Here is a 20,149-nt window from a genome sequence, read left to right as displayed (position 1 = left end):
CTCCTCCAGGGTCGAATCAGAGCTGGGCTGCATGACGATAGAATACGATGGAGATGATGGTACATGGATTCTGAAGCTAGAAGAAAAACTTTTTTTTTTTAAGGTCCTACCTTGGTCCTTGAACCCCTTGCTCTGGGGGAAGCCAGGCACCGTACGACGGGGACACTCAAGCAGCGGAGACCCATGTGGATAGGAACAGGCTTCCTGCTGACAGCCAGGCCCACCTTGCCAGCCATGTGGATTAAGCACCTTGGAAAGAGACCCTGGAGCCCCAGCCGGGCTTCAGATGCCTGCAGCCTCGAGAGAGACTCTGAGCCCACGCTGCTCAAACTGCTCCCAAGTTCCTAACCCACCAAGACCAGGACACACAAATAATCATTTTAAGCCTTACATTTTGGGGCAACTTGTTATACAGCACCGGGTAACTTATACAGGCCCTCTCGTTCCTAACCCACCAAAACCAGGACACACAAATAATCATTTTAAGCCTCACATTTTGGGGCAACTTGTTATACAGCACCGGGTAACTTATACAGTCCCTCTCGTCCTCAGGGCTATTTCCTCTCTCGGCTTCTTGCTTTGGCTCCTCCCAGCTCCTGGCCTGTGTTCCCCCACCCACGGTATGGAGAAGGGAGAGAGATGAGACATAGCCCTGGATCAGCACAAAATCAGACAGCCGTCAGCCAACATCATTTTTTTTCTTCCATTTTAATGAACACTTTACAAAGTACAAAATATACTGTCTTTTTTGGGGGGAACATTCGGTACTTTTTTTTCTCTCCGCCATACAGTACATGAATCTCAAGGGTTTTGTGTTTTTTCAAGAAAGAAGGAAAGTGTGAGGGCCTGGGGTACAGGGCTGCCCCGTTCTCCCCTCGCCCAGACCTTGGGACAGATGCAAGTGCCGTTGCTACTGCTGGTGACCCGGGGCGTGCCAGGGGAGGGCCAGACCCCCAGGGCGAAACCCTGGGCAGGGCAGAGGCCCCTCTGAGCCCTGCTGTGCAGCCAACATCCACTCACCCCCATCTCAGGGTAACGGAAATGATTTTGGCAAAGAGCAAGGAGGGCTTGGGGTTTTGTTTGCTGTTAGCTCCTCCCCACCCCCAGTTTTGGAGCCAACCCTGCCTAGCTCTTCCTGGACCATTTTCTGAACAGGTAAACTGAAGCAGTGGACAGGAAAACGCACTGGGCTTGGCCTCTGCCTTGGGACCTGAATTTGGCCTGTTTTTCACCCACCCCACCGGCCCTCCGCTCCGGTTTCCAACTTTGTTGGCTGCTCTTCATGGACGAGCCCCAGTAGGCGAAGGGGCACCAGCCCCCAGAACCCCTCCCTGTAAATACTGTCTTCAGGACTGGCTGCTTCTGAGGAGTCCGTCCAGCAGGTCTAGCCCTTGGCTGCATGGACCTCCGGGCCTCTGCAGGGACACCTCTGCCCCGTCCGTCCGCAGAGCAGTTTTAGCAAAGTCAAGGGGGGTGGGGCTGCCTTGCGGTCGAGGTCTGCTGGCCGCATCCCTTCAGCTCTACATGTGGCCCTGGGGTAAGAACGTACGCAGGCCTCGAAATACCGGACGAGCCAGTCCCTTCACTCAGATCGGGGCTCTGCACGTGTGTGCTCGCGTCCACACCAGGGTGTGTGACACAGTGCACGCTCACACTCACGAGTGCATATACACACGTGTGGTCCTGCCCCGAACACTGCTCTGACGCCCAGCACGTGCCGCGTTCACGGCCTCCCACACCGAGGACCGAACCGAGAGCCACAGGCTCCCTCCCCACCAGGCCGCCCGCGAAAGCACGGGCCAGCCCGCAGGCTTCTACCTGTACTCCAGGCCACTCCTGGTGCCCTCAGCCCCAGGGACAGCAGGCTGCCTCGGCCAGCAGCTCCCACCCTTCCCTCCCGAGGAAGGAGGCTTCCCGGGAGGGCGTGGGTTTCAAAGCTGAAGGCCACAGCCCACCCCGCAGCTTCCTCTCTCCCTCCATCTCCGGAAAAGCGCCCTTTTGCTGCCTCTAATTTGAATAGAGGGCTACTGCCCCCTCCAGGCCCAGCCCCTGCCTCGGCACAGTACCCAGGAAACCCGAAGAGCCCAAGCCCCTGGCTCTCCACCGCTGAGAGACCCCATCGTCCCCCCCAAGCTGTCTGCCAAGCCAACCACTGACTCCGCTTCTCGGTGGCCGGAACGGCGGTGCCCGGCTGGCTGCTCCCCGGCCGTGGCTTACGCTGGCCACAGACACATACTTCCTTCCAGACACGTGCTTCCTTCCTACCCGCTCCCCTGCCACAGTTTTCCCTCAGGAAGGAGCATCAAAAGTTCCTGGCACGGGGCTGTAGCGCTACCACCCGGAAGGGCCCCAGCGTCCCCTCTCTTAGCTGGGGCAGGGGAGGGCCCTGCTTGTGCCCACATCCAGATCCAGAGGCTCAGAAAGGTGGCCCAGGGTGGCTGGGAAGTGTGGCCAGAAGGGGCCGGTTCATCTCGATTATCGGGCAAATGGTACCGCTGGCTTGGGGTAGGGGCCTGGCCCTTCCTATCCCCCCACAGCCTTCTCTCCTGAGCTCCGTGGCATCCTCGGTCACCACACAGGGGACGAGCCCCAACCGACCATACATCTTCCGGACACCACACTGGCCACCGAGGCCATGCTGCCCGCATGGGGAGGCCGCAGCGGCCAGCTCCGGGTCACCCGGTCCCTCCCTTCCCACCAGGGGCCTGTGGCCCGGAGTTGATGGGAGGGGGAGAATGCTGGTGCTTGGGGGGGGTTCTGGACCCCCGGAATCCTGGGGGAGGTCTTATGTGCCTCTCCTGCTTGGATGGGTGCCCTGGGCTGAGGTCAGTGGTGTAGGCACCGCCTCCTGGGGGGGGGGGTCTGGAAACCCCTGTGGAGGAAAGAGGTGCAAAGCGGGCACCGCCCAACTCTTTGCTGGGTCAGGACTAGGGCCGAGGGAGAATGGCGTTTCTTAGGGACCAGGGGCGCCCATGTTGAGAGCTGAGCCAGAGAGGCAGATTTCTATAATTGGGGGCAGGGCTGAAGTGGGTGATCGCGGCTCCTGGTCTCCCTTAACCTCGCGCCGCTCTGCAGCGTGCAGGGACGGGGCGGGTGAGGGGCGAGCGCAGCATTTACACGGTCTGAGCTTTTCTTACCGGGGAACGGCACAGACTCAAAAGACACACCTGGAGCCCGGGTGGCAGCTCCTGGGCCACCCGCTCACCCCCCAAGCCAGAGCCTAGAGTGCCCCAGCCTGACAGGGCACCCTCTTCGGGCCGCCTCTGTGGGGGTCCGGGGACCCCTGCGCTCAGCAAAGCCAGAGATGGCTGGGGGTAGCCAGCCACCGGGGAGACCACGCATTCTTCCCCCAGATTGCCGGAGACCCAGCCGCGGACTCACGGGCGCACACAGGCACTGAGGACGCGCCGGCCTCTGCACACAGCGGGACGGTGGGGGGGTGTGGAATCGAGGGCGCAGGTTTTCAGGGTATCGGCTCCCGCCCTGTCAGCTGGATACACACCTGTGTGGCCCCGAGGGCCGAGTCCTTGCACCAGCCCCTCCCGGAAACAACGTCAAGGGCACCCATCCGTCCCTTTCTCAGTCGGATGGGGCCAGGCCCCAGGAGGCGACCTGGGGAGAGAACCTGAGGCTTCTAAAGTGAAAGGAATCAGGTGATGGGGCTGTGGGAGCAGAGCTGGACGCAGAGCCGGAGGGCGCCCGTCCAGCCGGCCCAGGTCTTCCGGCCGAGAGCACCGGCAAGGGGGCGGTTCTGTTCCAACCGTTCCTCCCTCTGTGCCACTGTCCCCCAAATAAAATAAGGGTGTCCAGGGGCCTTGGTCGTGCCAACGGGATTACAGGAAGGGGCCTCCGAATCCAGCTTTCAAGGGAGGCTCGGGGAGGGGGGGGTAGGGACCCTCAACACCCGCCCCGGAGCTCAGTTCCTGGGCCGCTGGTTTAGTTTTTCTCTCAAGTCAGGGCCGAGGCAGCCAGCCGGCTTCTCTAGTAATCGTATTGCCTATATACTTGAATTAAAAATATATGGTGGCTCAAAACGTGCCTGTGTGCACGGCAGACACCACGGGGCGGAAGCCCTCACGCCCCCACCCCCCCCTGCACACGCACACACGCGTGTGCACGCTCACACAGTATATATTAACATATATATTGCTCAAGTATATATGCTATTTACAGTATATATCTATATCAACATAAAACACAGGTATTTATATGTGTGTACAATATACGTCCTAGGGGGTCTAGGGAGCACACGTTTCTGGGGGTCAAGGGGCCGACACACTTGCTCGGCAGGGAGGAGAGGCGGGGGAGTGACACGGTGGGGGGGGGGGACAGACAGGAAGGGGTCTGGAGGGCGTGCCACGGAAAAATCAAGGCCTTCCAAGGACAGTAAGGGGACTCTCGGGGCGTGAAGTGCTGCCCTGCCCACAAGGACACCCCCGTTTTGGAGCCAGCAAACAATTGACATGTTTTGGTGTTTTGTGCAAAATGAGTTAACTTAAAAAAAAACCACGTGGGTTCCGAATCAGTACTTGGGCCCCGAACATCTGCAGGGATCCAGACAGACAGCTTCCCCACCTGGTGGGTTTCCATGGCTCAGAGGGTCCCACGCGGCACAGAGAATGGGGGCGGGTGGGGCTTCACCAGCCCGAGCATGTCCCTTCTCCTCCGAGCTTCTCAGGGACAGCACGTGTCAGCTGCTGCCCAGGCACCGAGGAGAGCCCTGCAGGTCCTGCTTGCTTGGAAAACACCCCCAGCTGGAGAGGAGGCACGGGGGGCACCCCATTCTCCGAGGGGGCTGGCTTGCCACCTGGCCGTCCACCGCCCCGCGGCCCTCGAGTCCCCTCTGATGCTCAGAACCACTCTGCCTTGGCAGCTCCGTGGGGGGACGCCCCAGGGACCCCTGTATCGTAACAGACCTCTGCTCCCAGCTTTCTGCTCCAAAGTGGGGGGCCGAGACCCCCTGGAAGCAGCTCCCGATTCTCAAGCTTGTCCTTGGAGCCACAGGATGCCAACCAAGTGACGTCACACTCTGAGCCCCGACAGACTCAGCGGGCCACCCCCTGAAACCACTGCCAACTGCAGCCTGGGTGCAAATACATTAAATAAGAAACTAAAACAAGGTACGGTTTTCTCTATTAAGGCTCAGATAAGCTGCCTCCCAGGTCAGGTACTCATGAACGCCACGGTCCCTGGACCGAGGGGTGGGTGGGCAAGTGAGTTGGGGGCAGAGGCCTTCCACTTTCCCCCAAAAGTGGGGCGAGGGGGCGGGGCAGGAAACCGGGGGAGCCCTGTGCTGGTCTAGTTAACTGCTGGGGAGGTGGGGGTGACCTAAGAAACCCCAGGCCCAGAATGCTGGGGCTGCCCCCATTTAGGGGAACCCGAGGCTCTGCCAGCCCCAGGAGGGTCCAGGGAAAGCAGAGGGGACAGGAGCTCGTGCCCCAGGCTGGTGGGTATCCTGGGAACCCCCCTCCCCCCCCGGGACTGAGCGCTTGTGGTGGGGAGGGTCTGGACAGGCCCCTTTGGCAGTCTTGCTGGGAGTTGGGGCGCAGGCCCCGTGGCTGGCAGGCCAGGTTCTGGGGGACTGGGGTCCCCCCCCCAGCTCAGGGCCCCACCCGTGCTCCCTTGGAGCCTCACGAGCACACAACCAGAGGGCTGCCCACTAGCCTCTACTCTGCAGGAACCAGCCCAGAGCCAATGGAACCAGAGACCAGTGACCACAGGGGCCAGAACCCCTACCCTCACAAGGGCCTTCCGGGGCCCCAGGAACTCAGCCAGCCCCCCAAGATGACCCGAGACTCGGTATTCCCAGTGTCCTGGAGAAGGCGCCAGCTTCCTTTGGCGTCTGCCCCCGGCCGTGGGCGAGGCAGGAGGAGAAGGTGGGTGAGCTCACGAGCTCCCTGGGCCTCAGACCTCATTTTCTGGGGTAGGGGTGGGGGAAGGAGGCGGCGGGGGGGGGGTGTTCTCTGGAGGGTCTGGGGGCTCCAGGAAGGCAGGAGGGCATGGGGAGGCCTTAGCTTGGGCCACAGGCCTGGCGGGGTCAGCCATCAGGGGCGTGTCCTAGGGACCCCTTCCTTGGGGGCCCCGGGGCCGATTTTCCAGTCTGTTGAGAAATACTGCGAGAAGAATCTTCAGGGTGGGGCTAGGCCCAGGCCTGGGGGGCAGACAGGGAGGAGAGGAAGAGGCCCTTCTAATGCTTCTCTGCTTGGCTGACTTTCAGGGCGCTGATGACGCCAATGATGTTTTCTTCTGGTACCTGCGAGGGGTGGGAAGCAGACACCCGTGAGCCCCCGGAGCCGGGCCTGCCCTGCCTGGGGGCCGGGGCCGGACACTTACCAGCGCGTGGTCGAACTTGAAGGTACTGATGTAGTAGGCGGGGATGTCAGCAGCAGCTAAGGGCTCGGAGATCTGGGCCACGATGCCGCACTCATCTGCGGACAGAGGCGGGGACCGCGTTCAGCCTCCTCCCCGGCCGGCCACCCAGCACAGCCTTGGCCTCTCCCCTCTCTCTGCTGGCAGTGCCTGCCCTGTACCCGCAAGCTTCCCAGAGACTCCCCACCCCTCCATCCGGCAGGCTTCTCTGATCTCTTTGGCCAGCAGTGAGCTCTCCATCCTCGGGGCTCCACAGAAGCCACTTCTGTCTAAGCGTGGCCACCCTCTGCCTGCTCCCCGTGCCTCGTAGTTTGGACTCATCTTCCTGGCCACCTTGCGAGTTCCCTAAACAGAGCTGGAGGTGGCGTGGCGGTAAGAGGATGAGGGTTCAGGCCCTCTTTTTGGTCACCCTTTTCTAGCCAGATGATGTGGCCAAGTCACTTCCTCTCTCTGAGCCTCAGTTTCCTCGTCAGAGTCCCCACTGGGTAAAGGTCCCTGCCTGTCCTAAAGGCAGTGTCAGGCATCTGATCACGAGGAATGTCACTTCCTTCGCCTTCTGGATCGCCAAAGCAGTGGCTTTCTGGCCTCCTCCAAACCTCAGCCAATAAGGTGGCCTTGGGGTTGCCTGGGGATGGTTCTCCCCTCTCCTCCACCCTCCTCCCCGCTTTGAAGGCACCATGCAAAGCTTCCTCCTACAGGAAGACCTCCAGGATCTGAGGACCACTCTTCTCTCCATCAGCACAACCCCTCAAAGCTACTGTTCTGATTCTGGCGACGATGCATTTCCCCAGCGCTGTCCCGATGGGGTGGGAGAGTCCAGATCTGGCCACCAGCTCACCATGGGATTCTGGGGCCAGAGCCTGGGCATCAACCTGGGCTTCACCCTTCCCCCACCCCCAGCCTCCCGAGCGCCCTTTCACTCCCCAGCCCTAGTCCTGCTTGTCAGCCCACCCTGGGACCTAGACATGACCCTGCAGGTCTCTCAAGCTCCTGCTTTCTGCCTGGTCTCCCAGGGCTCCTGGCTGGACCCATGGGCCCCTTTGGGGGCTGTACAGGCCTTGTGCTTGCACTTCTGGTGACCGTCTGTGCTGCTACGTGGTGGAGACCGGTTGTGTCCTAAGATTGTTTAGCTACAGACACATTCGTTTTCAGTTCTGTAAAGGGGGGTGGGGGGCGGGTAGGAGATTAGGGTCTAGAATGGTGCCTTTCAAACCGTGGGTGGTCACAGCCCATTTGGGACATCAATGTAGAAGGCTGGTAACCAGTGTTTTATAAAATGACAACAGAAGAGGAAAGGGCAAACAGCTCAGCACCAGAGCGAGTGCAGTTCGGTGAAACTGCAGTTGTTTGTGTATGTGTGTGCTGGGCCGTGATGGAAAACACATTTCCTGCAAGCCGTGGTCTAAAACATATGGAATTCGCCAGTCTAGAATCTTTCAGATTCTCAAGTCATTTTTCTTGCAGGGCTATTTATAGCTATTAGCCTGGTGCTAAAACCCTCCACATCCCGGGAAGGTAGGTCCAGCGGCTGCCTGCTAGGTTCACAGTGCTGCTTCTCACATACTGTGTCCCCTGTTGCCTGCTGGTGAGGCCCCTCAAAACAGCCCGGGGCAACTGCAGATGGTAAGACGATTCAAGTTTCATCTACTATCCCACCTTGATTCTCCCTTCAGCCTGACTTTCTTTTTTCTGTAATATTATTATACTGAGTGTATTTTGGTAAACTTGAACCAAAGCTGGGGACAAAAAGATAAGCTGATATGCATCACTGATTATTAGAGAAATGCAAATAAAACTCCAATGAGGTACCACCTCACACGGGTCAGAATGGCCATCACTAAAAACTCTACAAATAACAAATGCTGGAGAGGGTGTGGAGAAAAGGGAACCCTCCCACACGGTCGGTGCAGCCACTATGAAAAACAGTACGGAGGTTCCTCAGAAAACTAAAAATACGTTTGCCATATGATCCAGCAATCCCACTCCTGGGCATATATCCAGACAAAACTCTTAATTCAAAAAGATACACGCACCACCATGTTCGCAGCAGCACTATTCACAGTAGCCAAGACACGGAAACAACGAAATGTCCACTGACAGACGAATGGATAAAGAAGATGTGGTACGTATATACACCATGGACTACTACTCAGCCATAAAAAAGAAGGAAATAATGCCATTTGCAGCAACACGGACGGACCTAGAGATGATCATACTAAGCGAAGTCAGTCAGACAGAGAAAGACAAACACCATATGATATCACTTACATGTGGAATCTAAAATATGACACAAATGAACCTATCTATGAAACAGAAACAGACTCTCAGACATAGAGATCAGACTTGTGGTTGCCAACGGGGAGGGGGCTGGAGGAGGGCCGGAGTGAGAGTTTGGTTTAGCAGATGCAAACTGTTACATATGGAATGGATAAACAGCAAGGTCCTACTGTATAGCACAGGGAACTATATTCAATATCCCGTGATAAACTAAAATGGAAAAGAATATGAAAAAGAATACATATATATGTATATATAACTGAATCACTTTGCTGTACAGCAGAAATTAACGTAACATTGTAAATCAACTCTACTTCAGTAAAAAAAAAAAAAAAAAAAGATAAACTGATAGACACAACTTCCTGCTTCTCCTCTGAGTCTCCAGTGACGCCTCTGCCCCTTTGCCTGTGAGGACCTGGTGAGGCTCTTTTCCTCTGTTTCTGCCATGGAGAGGCACCGCCTGTGTCACACCCACCTCTGCTGGTGCCGCCCTCTCCTCCCCGTCCGTCAGCCAGGTTAACATCCACCGGTCACCTCTGGGGCCACCTCCTCTGGGAAGCCTTCCCTGCCTCAAACCTCTCTAAACCTCTCTTACATGTCCTTACATGTGACAGTGACAGCAACTGCTGCTGGCTGAGCACTCGGTGTAACTGACAACGTCACGGAGGGCTTCGCACCACCCTGAAGCGGGATCTACCATCATCCTTGTTTTATAGACTAGGAAACTGAGGCTCAGAGGTTAAGCAACCTGTCCAAGGTCACCTTGGTTTCCTTCCACCTCCTTCACTGGCAAACTTGCCTCTAGGCTACTGGGTCTCCACATCCCCACGGCCCCAAACTGGGCAGCCAATGTGGGTGGGAGAAATGCTGGGGTCTGTGGAGAAGGTGGCCCCGAGAGACAGGCTGGAGCCCAGGGTTGGACCAGGAGCCTTCAGTGTACATTTCCTAGCACTGCAGAAAGCAGCCCACTGCCCTGCCCCCGGGATGGCTCTGGCTTTGGCCTTGATGTGAGCAGAGTCAGGGGGTGCTGTCCAGTCCTGCTAGTTGCTGTCCGTCTGCGACGACCTTGTCCAGAGAAAGCCACAGGCAGGTGACAGAACCTGGTTCCCTCTCCGACCTGTGGCCCTCAGGTCAAAATGCCCTGCCACCTTCATGTCCCGTCCCAGAAGCAGAGCCCCCTGGGCTGACCCCAGGGCCCCTGGAGCAGTCTGAGCTCTATCTGGAACATTCTGCACTCTGTCTATGGGAAATCCGGATTTACTGATCCCATCAGGGCCAGCTGAGGGCGCGCTCCCCAAAACAAACGTGATTTACCAAGAGCCTCTTCTGGGCTCAAGGTCTTGGGTCTGACAAGTCTAGCCCAAAGAAATCATGTCTCATCAAGACAATGCAGTCATCACAAGGGGGCCAGCAGCCGACACTCAGCGCCGGGAGAATCGGTACCGTGTGGCCCCTCCAACCGAGAGGTCGGAGACCCGTGGCCCCTCGGAATATGCTGATGGGAAGAACTGTCTACCAAAGACAGTTTGGACAATTGTGGAAACTGAAGCTAGACTGAGTCTTGGGGGGACTCCTGTGAGTTTTCTCCTGGGGGGTCAGGTCACTGTGATCACATAGGGAAAAAGGTGAGGGGCTGGGATGTCTGAGTTTTACTGTGAGCTGCTCGGCAACTGTGTTTAAAAAAAAAAAACAAAACACCTCATTAAAAATGACAACAGTCATTCCCTGTCAACAGTGGGACTAAGGAGAGATTTTTTTTTCCCCCTCTTCTATTTTTATCACATTCCCAATATTCTCATAATAAGCAGGCTTTAATTTTTCAGTGGGGAGGGGACGGAGAGGAGTGCTTTGGCTGAAGCTGCCCTTCCATCCTCCGAGGCCAGTGCCTCCTGTCACTCACTGGTCAAGGGACCGCGTGGGCCGTGGGGACCTCAGTCTCCCCATCTACACCAGGGGTACAGATGCATGGCTCTCGGCGATGCCGGCCCCAGCCCCCCAGGGCTCACCAAATCCTAGGGGCTGTCCTCCAATCCGCACCATCTTCCAGAGCTCTCCAGACGCGCTCGTGAACAACAAGTTACTAGGAAACCTTGAAAGGGAGCGAGCGGTGTTAATCCCCAGGTAGGAACGGTGCTCCGCCAGCCAGCCCTGCCCGGAGCGCTCCCTGTCCTTGGGCGCTGACGTAGGGCCAGAGCAAGGGGGTGTCTGGCCTAAGCTCAGGGGCCCCAAGCACTCTCCCAAGCCCTCAGCGCACTCGCTCGGCACCTTCCGCGTCTGGGGTTGGGTAGGGGGAGGAGGAGGAGGGCAAAGCTGGGACTGGGCTTTGGAACCACTGCCCCCCCTTTGCTCAGGCTGGTCAGCGTACCCCTGCCCAGCTCCAGGCGGGGGTTGGGGGGTGAGGGACAGACAGCACGGGGTGGCGCTGGATGACCCAGGGCCACTCCCCTGCCAGGAAGGGCTGGGGTAGGGACTTCTTAGGACCACGTGGGCGATGAGCCCATCACAAGCCCCCACGCCGGGGCCCGGCGCACCTCTGCTGGGTCTGCACGTCCATCACCAGGGAGACGTAGCCCTCGATGAGCGAGAAGGAGAAGAAGCGGATGTGGCCGCAGTCGTCGCCGGCCGCCAAGGGGTCCTTCGCTCTGGGGGCGGGGCAGCTGGTGAGGGGTGCAGTGGGGCCCCCAGGCCCCCCTGCCCCCCGCCCCCGGCCCATCAGTCTGGGGCTGCTGGGAAGAGCACGGGCCAAGTCCTGGCTCTGATCCCGCCTCGCTGGCGGACCCTGAGGCACCACCCGCATCCGTGAGGCGTGGATGCTTCCAAGGCACTCGCAGAGATGAGCGCCGCACCGCGCGTTTCCGGAGACCCATCCCGCCGCCCTCGGCACAGGCTACACTTGCCCCTTCCTGGGGTGGCCTCTCTGTCCCCGTGATGGCCCACATCTCAGGGCACAGTCTACGGTCACTGTCAGCTCACTGGCCCCTGGCCCCGCTCCACTGGTGTTGGCCAAAACTTACAATCGGCCCTGAGGAAAAATGCAGAGCTGTCGGCCACCGAATGAAAAATCCTGAGGTCCCAGCTCTTCAAATGACTGGGCCGGCCCTAGGAGCTCAGGTGACAGTGGGCCGTTTATCATACCCGCATGTGGGCCCAGGGCCTCACCAAGCTTTGGGTTCCCAAGGAACGCCATTCTCCCCTCTTAGAATGGGGATCTGGGGTACGGCCATGTCTCGCTTCTCAAACGAGCTCCCAGGGCAGGTCTGTGCCTCCCCCCTCAGACTGGGGCTACTAGACAGAGCCGTGTCTCCCCTTGGCCACCCGGCGGCCCCTCGCACCCGAGGAGGCCCTACCCGTTGGAGTAGAACATGACGTCCATCAGGAGTGTGGCAACAGCGGGCAGTGTGTCAGGGTCCAGGCTGGTGACACAGAACCTGTTGCTCGGGCTGGACAGTGGGTGGATGACGGGCCTCTGGACTGTGAGAGCACAAAGACAAGGGGCGCTGAGGCCGGGAGGAGAGGAGCATCGTGGGGCAGGGGCGGGCCCAGGAAGAGGGGTCGGGTCAGCCGGCAGCCGCTCTGGGGAGGCCGGCTGCAGGCCCCGCAAGACCTGGCCCCTGTCGCTTCTCCAGCCTCCAGCACCCCCTACAGCTCTCCCGATCCTCCAGGCCCACCCCCAGGCCCCCGGGCCTTTGCACACGCCACGCCGCCTGCCTGGAACGCCCTTCCCAGCCTTCACCACCTGGCGTAGCTCCTACTTGTGCTCCAAGCTTCAGCTTGAGAGTCACTGCCTCTGGGAGGCCTGCCCTGATAGCCTGGTCTGGGTCAGAAGTGGCCTCTGGCCATTGCTGGCTGCATCCGCATCCACTGCCCTGGCTAGACCTTGGGAACAGAGTCTGATCAGGACTGTTGTACCGTGTTATGCCTGGCCCTCAACCGATGCTCTGGGAATGGGGCTGCCCTGGGGCAGGACCTGGTCATTTCTTGAGGTCTCTCTGCACAACCCTCCCTCTCCCCCAACTCACCCATCTTGGGCTTCACGAAGCCGTTGGTGATGCCGAGGTTCTCGGCTGCCACTGTCTCGCCATTGACGACCCGCAGGATGGTGAACTCTGATGACAAGGTGTGGGTAACGAAGGGCAGGTCCCGCTCACGCACCTGGGGTCGGGGAGTCAAAGAGTGAGTGCACCGTGGTCCCCGGATGGAGTGGGCCTGGGGTCACCAGCCCCTTCGCTCTGAGATTCTGTCCGCAGAAGGAGCCTCCCCTGTCCTTGCCTCCCGCTGTCCTGGCTGGGGACGGGAGCCTGGGGCCAGGGGCAGCAGGGAGGACGCAGAGGGGAGGAGACTCCGCGCTGAGGGCCAGCAGGTGCGGGTCCACTCCCCCACTCCCTCTTGTGTGTGGCGCCCACACCTGTCCCTGGCCTGGGAGGACTCTCCAGGGTGGCCACGCCCTATGGGAGAAGAGCATGAATAACACCGTAGCCAGGAAATGCCGCCGGCTCCGTGACCAGACACACCTGCCACCCCAGGGGAGGGGTATGGGATTGGGGGAGCCAGACATCCAGCTAGGAGGGCATCCCGCCCACACACGCCCCCAGCCCTCACTTCCTGGCCTCCAGCTTAAACCCAGCACGGTCCACACAGAGGGCAGCCAGTGGGTGGGGCTAGAGCCCAGCCAGGGCCATGCTAACACGGACTGAGGACCCTAAGGTACCCTTGACCTCTCTCTGAGCTGATCACGGAACGGGGAGGCACAGACTTTACAGACCACGTCCGAGGGGGTGCCCACGTTGCCGGGGTGTGGGCCGCAGCTTGCTCACCAGGATGAAGTCCGTCTGGTAGGTGGACAGCATGAACACAGAGATGTTCTGATCGGCCAGCGGGGCGATGACCGACTTGGCGATCTTGGTCACACCGATGGGCTGGGAGCTGGAGAAGCTGCCACCACCCGACACCACGTTGAGGGCCAGCCAGGTGGCGTCGGCTACGCTCAGGTGTTCCGAGGAGGGCAGCTCTGGAGGGGGGACACAGAAGGCCGGCTTATGCCTGATGGGCCCCGGCTGTGCGACCTCGGCCAGCCCGCCCTCTGGGCCTCAGCGCCCTCGTCTGTCAAAGGAGGACGGGATCGTCCTTCAAGGTCCCATCCCGGGAGGACCGAGCAGGGAAGGCTCTCAGAGGACTCTGGATGTGCCGGGCAGCTCCGCAGGGCAGGGGCCATGGGAACAGGGGGTTCATCTGTGCTGGGCCTCAGTTTCCCCAGCTGAGAAGTAGTGAGTACTCAGCAGTGACAACTTTGCTATTTCTGGTTCTCACCACCTTTCTGGGTACCAGGTGCTGCCATCACCACCTTATACCGGTGGACCGGGTCCCTTGGTTTTCACACTGGGTTCCCAGGAACCTCCCCGGGGCTGGGGGACAGAGGGGAGGCCAGGAGAAGACAGGGTGGGGGGCCTGGGATTTTTCTCCCTGCTTCAATCAGACCTGTACTTCAGGCTCCTCTGGAAGCACATTCAGCTCCAGAAGGCCTCCTGAGGTTGCCCCCTTCCAGCGGGCAGTGACTGTCACCCAAGTCCCTCCTGAGAGCCCGGGGACCCTGGGGGCGGGGGCACCGGCGGGGGCAGGGTGGGGGAGGTTCAGAGCGGCAGTGATCGCCCAGTCTCCTTGACTAGCTCACAAAGACCATCCTTCCAGCCCGTCCTGCAGAAAGTGTACCCAGGGGAGGCTGTGCACGGCTGCAAGGACAGGCGGCCGCAGAACGGAACACAGGTTGCACGGGAAACTCTCCACGTGTCACAGTCGCCTGCTCAAACTCACCCCGTACCAGGACTGTTATTTCACCCCGTACACGTGACAAAGCAGAGCTCTGAGGGGCTAGTGACTTACCCAAGATCCCTTAGACAGGGAATAACAGAGCCAGGATTCAAACCCAGATCTGATGTATAAACAGACCCTTATGCTCTATGCTGGGCACCACATGGGAAGAAGGGCCAGGTCCCCAACAAGGGGGGGGGGCGCTAAGAAGAGGGGCCTGGACACTGGTGAGTTCAGGGGGCTGTGATGATAATGATCCTGCCCGAGGGAAGCTGGGCTGGGCTGTGCTGGCCTCAGCAAGATGGCTCTGGAAGCCTCACCCAGGCTCCTACCTGCCCAGCTAAGGTCGTCATGGCAACCACAGCCTACGGAGCCCACTGGCCCTGCTGGCTGAGAGGGGCCAGTCCTCCGCCAGGCTGGCTGGAGAGGTAGGCTGCTTCCCAGAGAAGAGAAGGGGTTTGGGAGGGGGGAGCAGGAGGAAAGCCTGATCTCAGGCATCCACAGCTAGTCTCTCCACCTGTCATCTGGGGCGTCAAGAGAGAGACTTCTCAGCCCCAGGACCGCCAGAGGAAACACGCTGCCTAGAACTGAGTGTCCCGGTTCAATTCTGAAATTCTAAGGGGTCTGGAACTGGCCATGGAGGGGACTTCCTGGGGGCAGTGTTCTGAGCCCCCAACCCTGCCATCTTAAGCAAAGACAGTCCCAGGAGCCACCGAGGGCCAGGGTGCCTTGCCGGTCCGTCATCTGAAGCACCCACCATTTTAATATACTAATAAATAGAATATTAATAAATATACTTAATAAAAATTTTTAATTTCACTTTTCACTAGGGCAGGACCCCAAAAGCCTTCTCAGGAAAATTCTGGAGGGGTCCTTTCCATCACCGCATGCTAACACATCAGGACCAATGTCAGCTCTTGTGGACCTGCCTCTGCCTGCCTGTCCCAGGCTCCCCACAACTCAAAACTGCCCAGCGGCTCTCCACGTTCTCTGGAGTAAAAGCCAAAGTCCTCGTGACGCTGGGAACCAACACTGTCCCAGAGGGCTTCCTGGGATGATAGACATGGTCTATACCCACGCTGTCCAAAGCCACTTACCCCATGTGGCTACGGAGCGCTTGAAATGTGGTCAGTGCTACAGAAGAAATACAATTTTAAGTTGTATTTAATTTTGGCTCCCTTAAATTCCCATGGCCGCGTGGGGTGAGCGGCCAGTTCAAGTCTACAATTGGCCTCACTAGCATGCCGGCGCCCTGGGGCGGCTGTCTCGGTCGGCTTTGTTTTCTGCTATTCTCTGCGCCTGGCACGCGGAGGCTCCAAAAGCATGGATGAGGAGGGACGTGGCGGCTGTGCCCGCCCCTCTGCTCTGCCCAGACCCGTTCCCACCCATCGACCTTCTCTGCTCCCCCCGCAGCCCCCGCGCAGCCCAGTCTCTGCGGTCGGGGCCTGGTCACACTGCCAGAGCCCGGGTGGAGGGTGGCCTTCGACATCGCCCCACGCTCCTATACCCGACTTCCCAGGATCAGGCCGAGGGCCCTGGGGGAGCCAGTGTCATCCCCAGACACTGCCAACTTCTCTGAACTCTTAGTCCAGCAGTGCCGAACGCCGTCCACTTGCTTATAGACCCAGCTCAGAAGTCAGTCCCTGCCCCATTTCACAGACTAGGAAGCTGAGGCCCAGAGAGGGAAGCTGACTGGCTCAAGGTCACGGTGCAGTAAATGGGGAGGGCACCTCATTCTGGCACCGCGGCACGTCTGTCCAGACCCGTCCCGCCACCAGCCCGTGGTGGGGTGTCGCGAAAACCCCTCTTGCAGGGATTGGCTTCAGGACTGTAAAGTTGGCGGGTGGAGGGGGGGGGTGTACGGGCAGCTGAGATTCCAGTGTCCCATTTCTGACAGCGTGGTTCCACTGGCCCTGTAAGGCCTTCACCTGACAGGTGGAGCCTCTGCTGCCCCAGCCTCAGGCCTGCCTCTGTCTCCCGCCCGAGCTCCTGATCTTTAGCAGTGGGGTCCTCGGCGTGCACGTGAGGGTGGTGGCAAAGAACCCAGGCTTTGGGCTCAGACAGTGACAAACTCTAACCCTGGCTCCGTCCTCTGCAGCGGAGGCTGCTGCTGATACAATGGGGAAGGCCATTCCCTCCAAGTCCGCAAAGCGCTGTGGTATGTGCATTTTTAGGGGGTGCTAGGGTAACCAAGGCTCTGCTCCGAGGAGTGTCTCAGCGGGTTTGGACGGGTCCCGCGGAGAAGCCCAGGCCTGAGGCCGACTGGAAATGAGGGCAGAAGTGGGCGGGTGGGGGACGGCGGGCAGCCTGCAGGCTGCCACTGCCCAGAGGATTTCAGCTCAATCCAAATGCCGCTCAGAGTTTGGGCGGCCGGTGAGGGGGGGTGGGTCTGCCTGCTGGTCCCGGCTCTCAGTCCCGCCTGTAACCCACTGAGGTGCTTTAAGCAGCAGGCCTGGACTGAGAGGGAGGTCAGCCCTGGGTCAGTGGTCACCTCTCTGAAGCTTCCAGAAGGGTGAGCTTTGTCAGAGCAGCAAAGCAGCTGGAGACGACAGTGCTCGCTGCTTCTGGCCCCAGGGACCCCAAATGCTGCCCTGGCACTCCGGGGGCGAGGGAAGACCCGCCTGGTCCCATCGTCACCCAGGCCGAGCCTCAGGGTGCCCGAGGTGCCGCTGCGGGGCTGGGGCTGGGCCGCCAGGAGCTGCCAGGAGGGAGCCAGCTTGCTCTTCCCTAGAGGAAAGGTAGACACATCCCAAGACCGAAAGGGGTTATTAATACTGTCACCACCCCTCCTCCAAGACCCTCAAGATAGCCTATCGGAGCTGAGGACGCCCCCTGGCGGATCGCTGAGGACGCTCGCCACCTCCCAGAAAGCAAGTCGGCAGCTCTGTTGCTGGGAGCCCACCCCACCTCCCCAGGAGTCCCCCGTCTCTGGCTGCAGGACCTGCGGTTCCCTGTGCTAAGTGGTCACGTCCTCTGCACAGGGTTTGTCGGGCTTCTCCCACCCTGCCTGCAGCAGGGTCAGGAGTCCTGGGGTCAGGTGGGCGGGTTGCATCCTGGCTGTGTGAGCGAAATCACCACCTCTTGGTTTCTTAGTTTTTCAAATGTTGGGCTGATGAAATCAGGACAGACTCCAGAAGATACGTGGAGGATTAAATGGGATAATCCCCATCAAGCATGTAGCTAAGTGCCTGGCGTCCGAGGGCTTGCCAAGTGCCAGAGCCTTTCTGTTATAATGCTGCTGCTGGGAGTTTTGTTGGTTTCTGGATAGAAGTTGGGGAAAAATGTATCAAGAGTTTACAAATGTACAATTTCACTGTAAAGGAGTAGTTACCCATGGGACAAAGAGAGTTATGGGTATGAACGTTCAACCCAAAAGGATTTAAGACAAAGACCTGGGAGCTACCAAAAAGTCAACGCCAGGGCCAGGGAGACGAACCACAGTTCATCTGCAACAGAATACTATGCATCTGTTTAAAAAACAGGTTTTCCAGCTATGAAACACATTTTCCAATCATGAAGGAAATGAGAATATAAAATTTACGGTAGGTATTAATTATGCAATTAATGTCTCATTCTGTAGGTGTGGTAAGTAGGAGAGGGCTTTTTTTTTTTTTTTTTTTCCCCGGTACGCGGGCCTCTCACTGTTGTGGCCTCTCCCGTTGCGGAGCACAGGCTCCGGACGCGCAGGCTCAGCGGCCATGGCTCACGGGCCCAGCCACTCCGCGGCATGTGGGATCTTCCCGGACCGGTGCATGAACCCGTGTCCCCTGCATCCGCAGGCGGATTCTCAACCACTGCGCCAGCAGGGAAGCCCAAGGAGAGGGCTTTTATTCTTAGCTGATACAGGCTCAGGTATTCAGGGTGAGCTGTCCTGAGGTCTTAGTTTCAAGTGGTCCATTAAATAATAAATGTATGTGTGCGCTGTTTATGGACAAGAAGTGAAAGCAGCTGTCCTCAAAGGTGGAGGGAACAGGGGTGTTAATTGTAGGCTCGCAACGGTTGTGCAAGCCTGAAAACTGTCAAAATATAAAGAGTATTGGGAAAACACACTTTTGAAGGCTATCTGATATTGGGAAATTATACTGAGTGGAATGAAAAGATAAGAAGCATATACACTACAGGTCAACACTGCGAAACATCCACACCTGGGGGTACAGAATGTGGAGATCTCGTGGGAAGGACTTTGCCATGAGGCAGCCCTGGAGAGGTCGAGGGAAGGGGGTGGGCGGGCGGGAGCCGGGGTGTCACGGGAATGATGCGAGGGACCCTCCAGGGAAGCAGCCCTCCCTGCAGCAGGCACTCCATTCTCAAGGCCCACCCCTCCTCCCATCCTGGGAGATGTAATCTCAGCTCCAGGCTGAGCTGCCAGGCTGTTATTTTACACAATGTGGGAGAGGCTCCAAAGGCAGGTGTGCACCATCCCCCATCAATGCTCACCAGGAGGGAGGGTCGGTTTCAGGGGACAGTAAGAACTGGCCCCGACTGGGATCCGAGCTCCTTCACTGACCCGGACCTCGTGCAGAGGGGACCCCTGCTGGGGGTATTGCTGAACTGGTAAATTAGGAGCTCAGAGCTAGGTGGGAGATGCGGGGAGTGCTGATGGGCACCGCGCTGTTTGCCCTGGTGGACATGCAAAGTGGAGGTGGCACGTGACTCCCTGACGCATGTCATACGGCCACACGCACACCTTACAGAACTGGGAGGGAGGGACGGAGGTGATCCTGTGTTAGGGACGAGGCCACGGAAGCCCCAGGTCAGTGAGCAACTTGCCCACAAGGTAGCAGAGGCTGGATAGAACCTGGGTCTTCCCCTCTCAGCCCTGGGTGAGGCCAGGAGTTACTTCTCGACATCCTCCTCCCTCCATCTTTCGACCAATCACGGCACCAAGCCCCAAGTGTGCTACAGAACACACTGACACACATGAGGGGACTGTGATGGGTGGGGGGGGCCCCCGATGTGCACTGGGCCCCTCTAACTGCAAACTTGGGATTCTGCTCACTCCCCAGAGGTCAGGGCAGGCGCTGCTGCTCCTATTATTTTGGGTCCCTGATAACACCTAGCACTGCACAAAGTAAGTGCTCATTCAATATGTAAAAGCTCCAAATGCACACACGCACCTCCCTTCTGTTGGCCACACAGACACACAGCATCCATTTGAGCCAAGAACCTTTAAAATTCCACAACGGACAAGGAGCTGTCTGGTTAATGTCACTGACAATCGCCCCTCCCTCCCAGGAAAGGTCCAGCATCTTACGTACAAGTGAATTGCAGACAGCTGCTGGTTTCTAACCATAAAAGCTTCACAGTGGAGGTAACTGTTGGCGAACAATAACCCATGTACCCTGGCTGATGTTAACAGTGGCCAAGGGAAGCCCTTGGGTGAGAAGCAACATTTGCAGAGCTGGGAGACGGGGTACCACCCTTCATACAGTGTGACACAGCCAGCGTCCCTCCCTGGTCCCACCGGGGCAGCCACAAGGCCAGGCTCCCTTTCTGAAGAGGAGTCTCCCGAGAGAACCCCCCCCCAGAAGCGAGGTGAGAGGGTAGAACTCAGCATCGCTACCTCTCACTGCAGCCTCCACCCCACCCCAAATCCTGCCCTCTGGGAGCAGACTGCCCTGGGCCTGCCCCCTTTTTCTCAGCTGCTCCTGACCTTGGTCTGCTGGGAACCACCGCTTCTGAGCAGCACTTTCTCCTT

The 20,149-nt window shown here is 58.7% G+C and overlaps 2 protein-coding genes across 4 annotated transcripts in view; one reads left to right on the top strand and one right to left on the bottom strand.

The window, feature by feature from the left end:
* RCC1L (RCC1 like) overlaps positions 1–429 on the top strand; it is a 43,479-nt gene extending 43,050 nt beyond the window's left edge. Inside the window, exon 11 of one of the 2 annotated variants that reach the window (XM_059038406.2) lies at positions 104–429. In XM_059038406.2, the coding sequence (XP_058894389.1) occupies positions 104–193 (90 nt within the window). In that variant the 3' untranslated portion in view covers positions 194–429. The other variant, XM_067013352.1, reaches the window with a different exon arrangement.
* Positions 430–4,177: 3,748 nt separating this feature from the next.
* CASTOR2 (cytosolic arginine sensor for mTORC1 subunit 2) overlaps positions 4,178–20,149 on the bottom strand; it is a 55,147-nt gene continuing 39,175 nt past the window's right edge. For both annotated transcript variants that reach the window (XM_059038412.2, XM_067013355.1), the window contains exons 3-9: positions 13,461–13,654; positions 12,666–12,798; positions 11,994–12,117; positions 11,178–11,288; positions 10,653–10,735; positions 6,334–6,428; positions 4,178–6,253 (exon numbers count right to left, since the gene is read on the bottom strand). In XM_059038412.2, coding sequence (XP_058894395.1) covers positions 6,188–6,253; positions 6,334–6,428; positions 10,653–10,735; positions 11,178–11,288; positions 11,994–12,117; positions 12,666–12,798; positions 13,461–13,654 — 806 coding nt within the window. In that variant the 3' untranslated portion in view covers positions 4,178–6,187. The remainder of the gene's footprint in view (positions 6,254–6,333; positions 6,429–10,652; positions 10,736–11,177; positions 11,289–11,993; positions 12,118–12,665; positions 12,799–13,460; positions 13,655–20,149) is intronic.

This window comes from Kogia breviceps, chromosome 14 (assembly GCF_026419965.1).
Source record: "Kogia breviceps isolate mKogBre1 chromosome 14, mKogBre1 haplotype 1, whole genome shotgun sequence".
Classification (NCBI taxonomy): domain Eukaryota; kingdom Metazoa; phylum Chordata; class Mammalia; order Artiodactyla; family Physeteridae; genus Kogia; species Kogia breviceps.
Note: the sequence above shows the minus strand (reverse complement) of the source record. Positions and strands in the feature narration are given on the sequence as shown.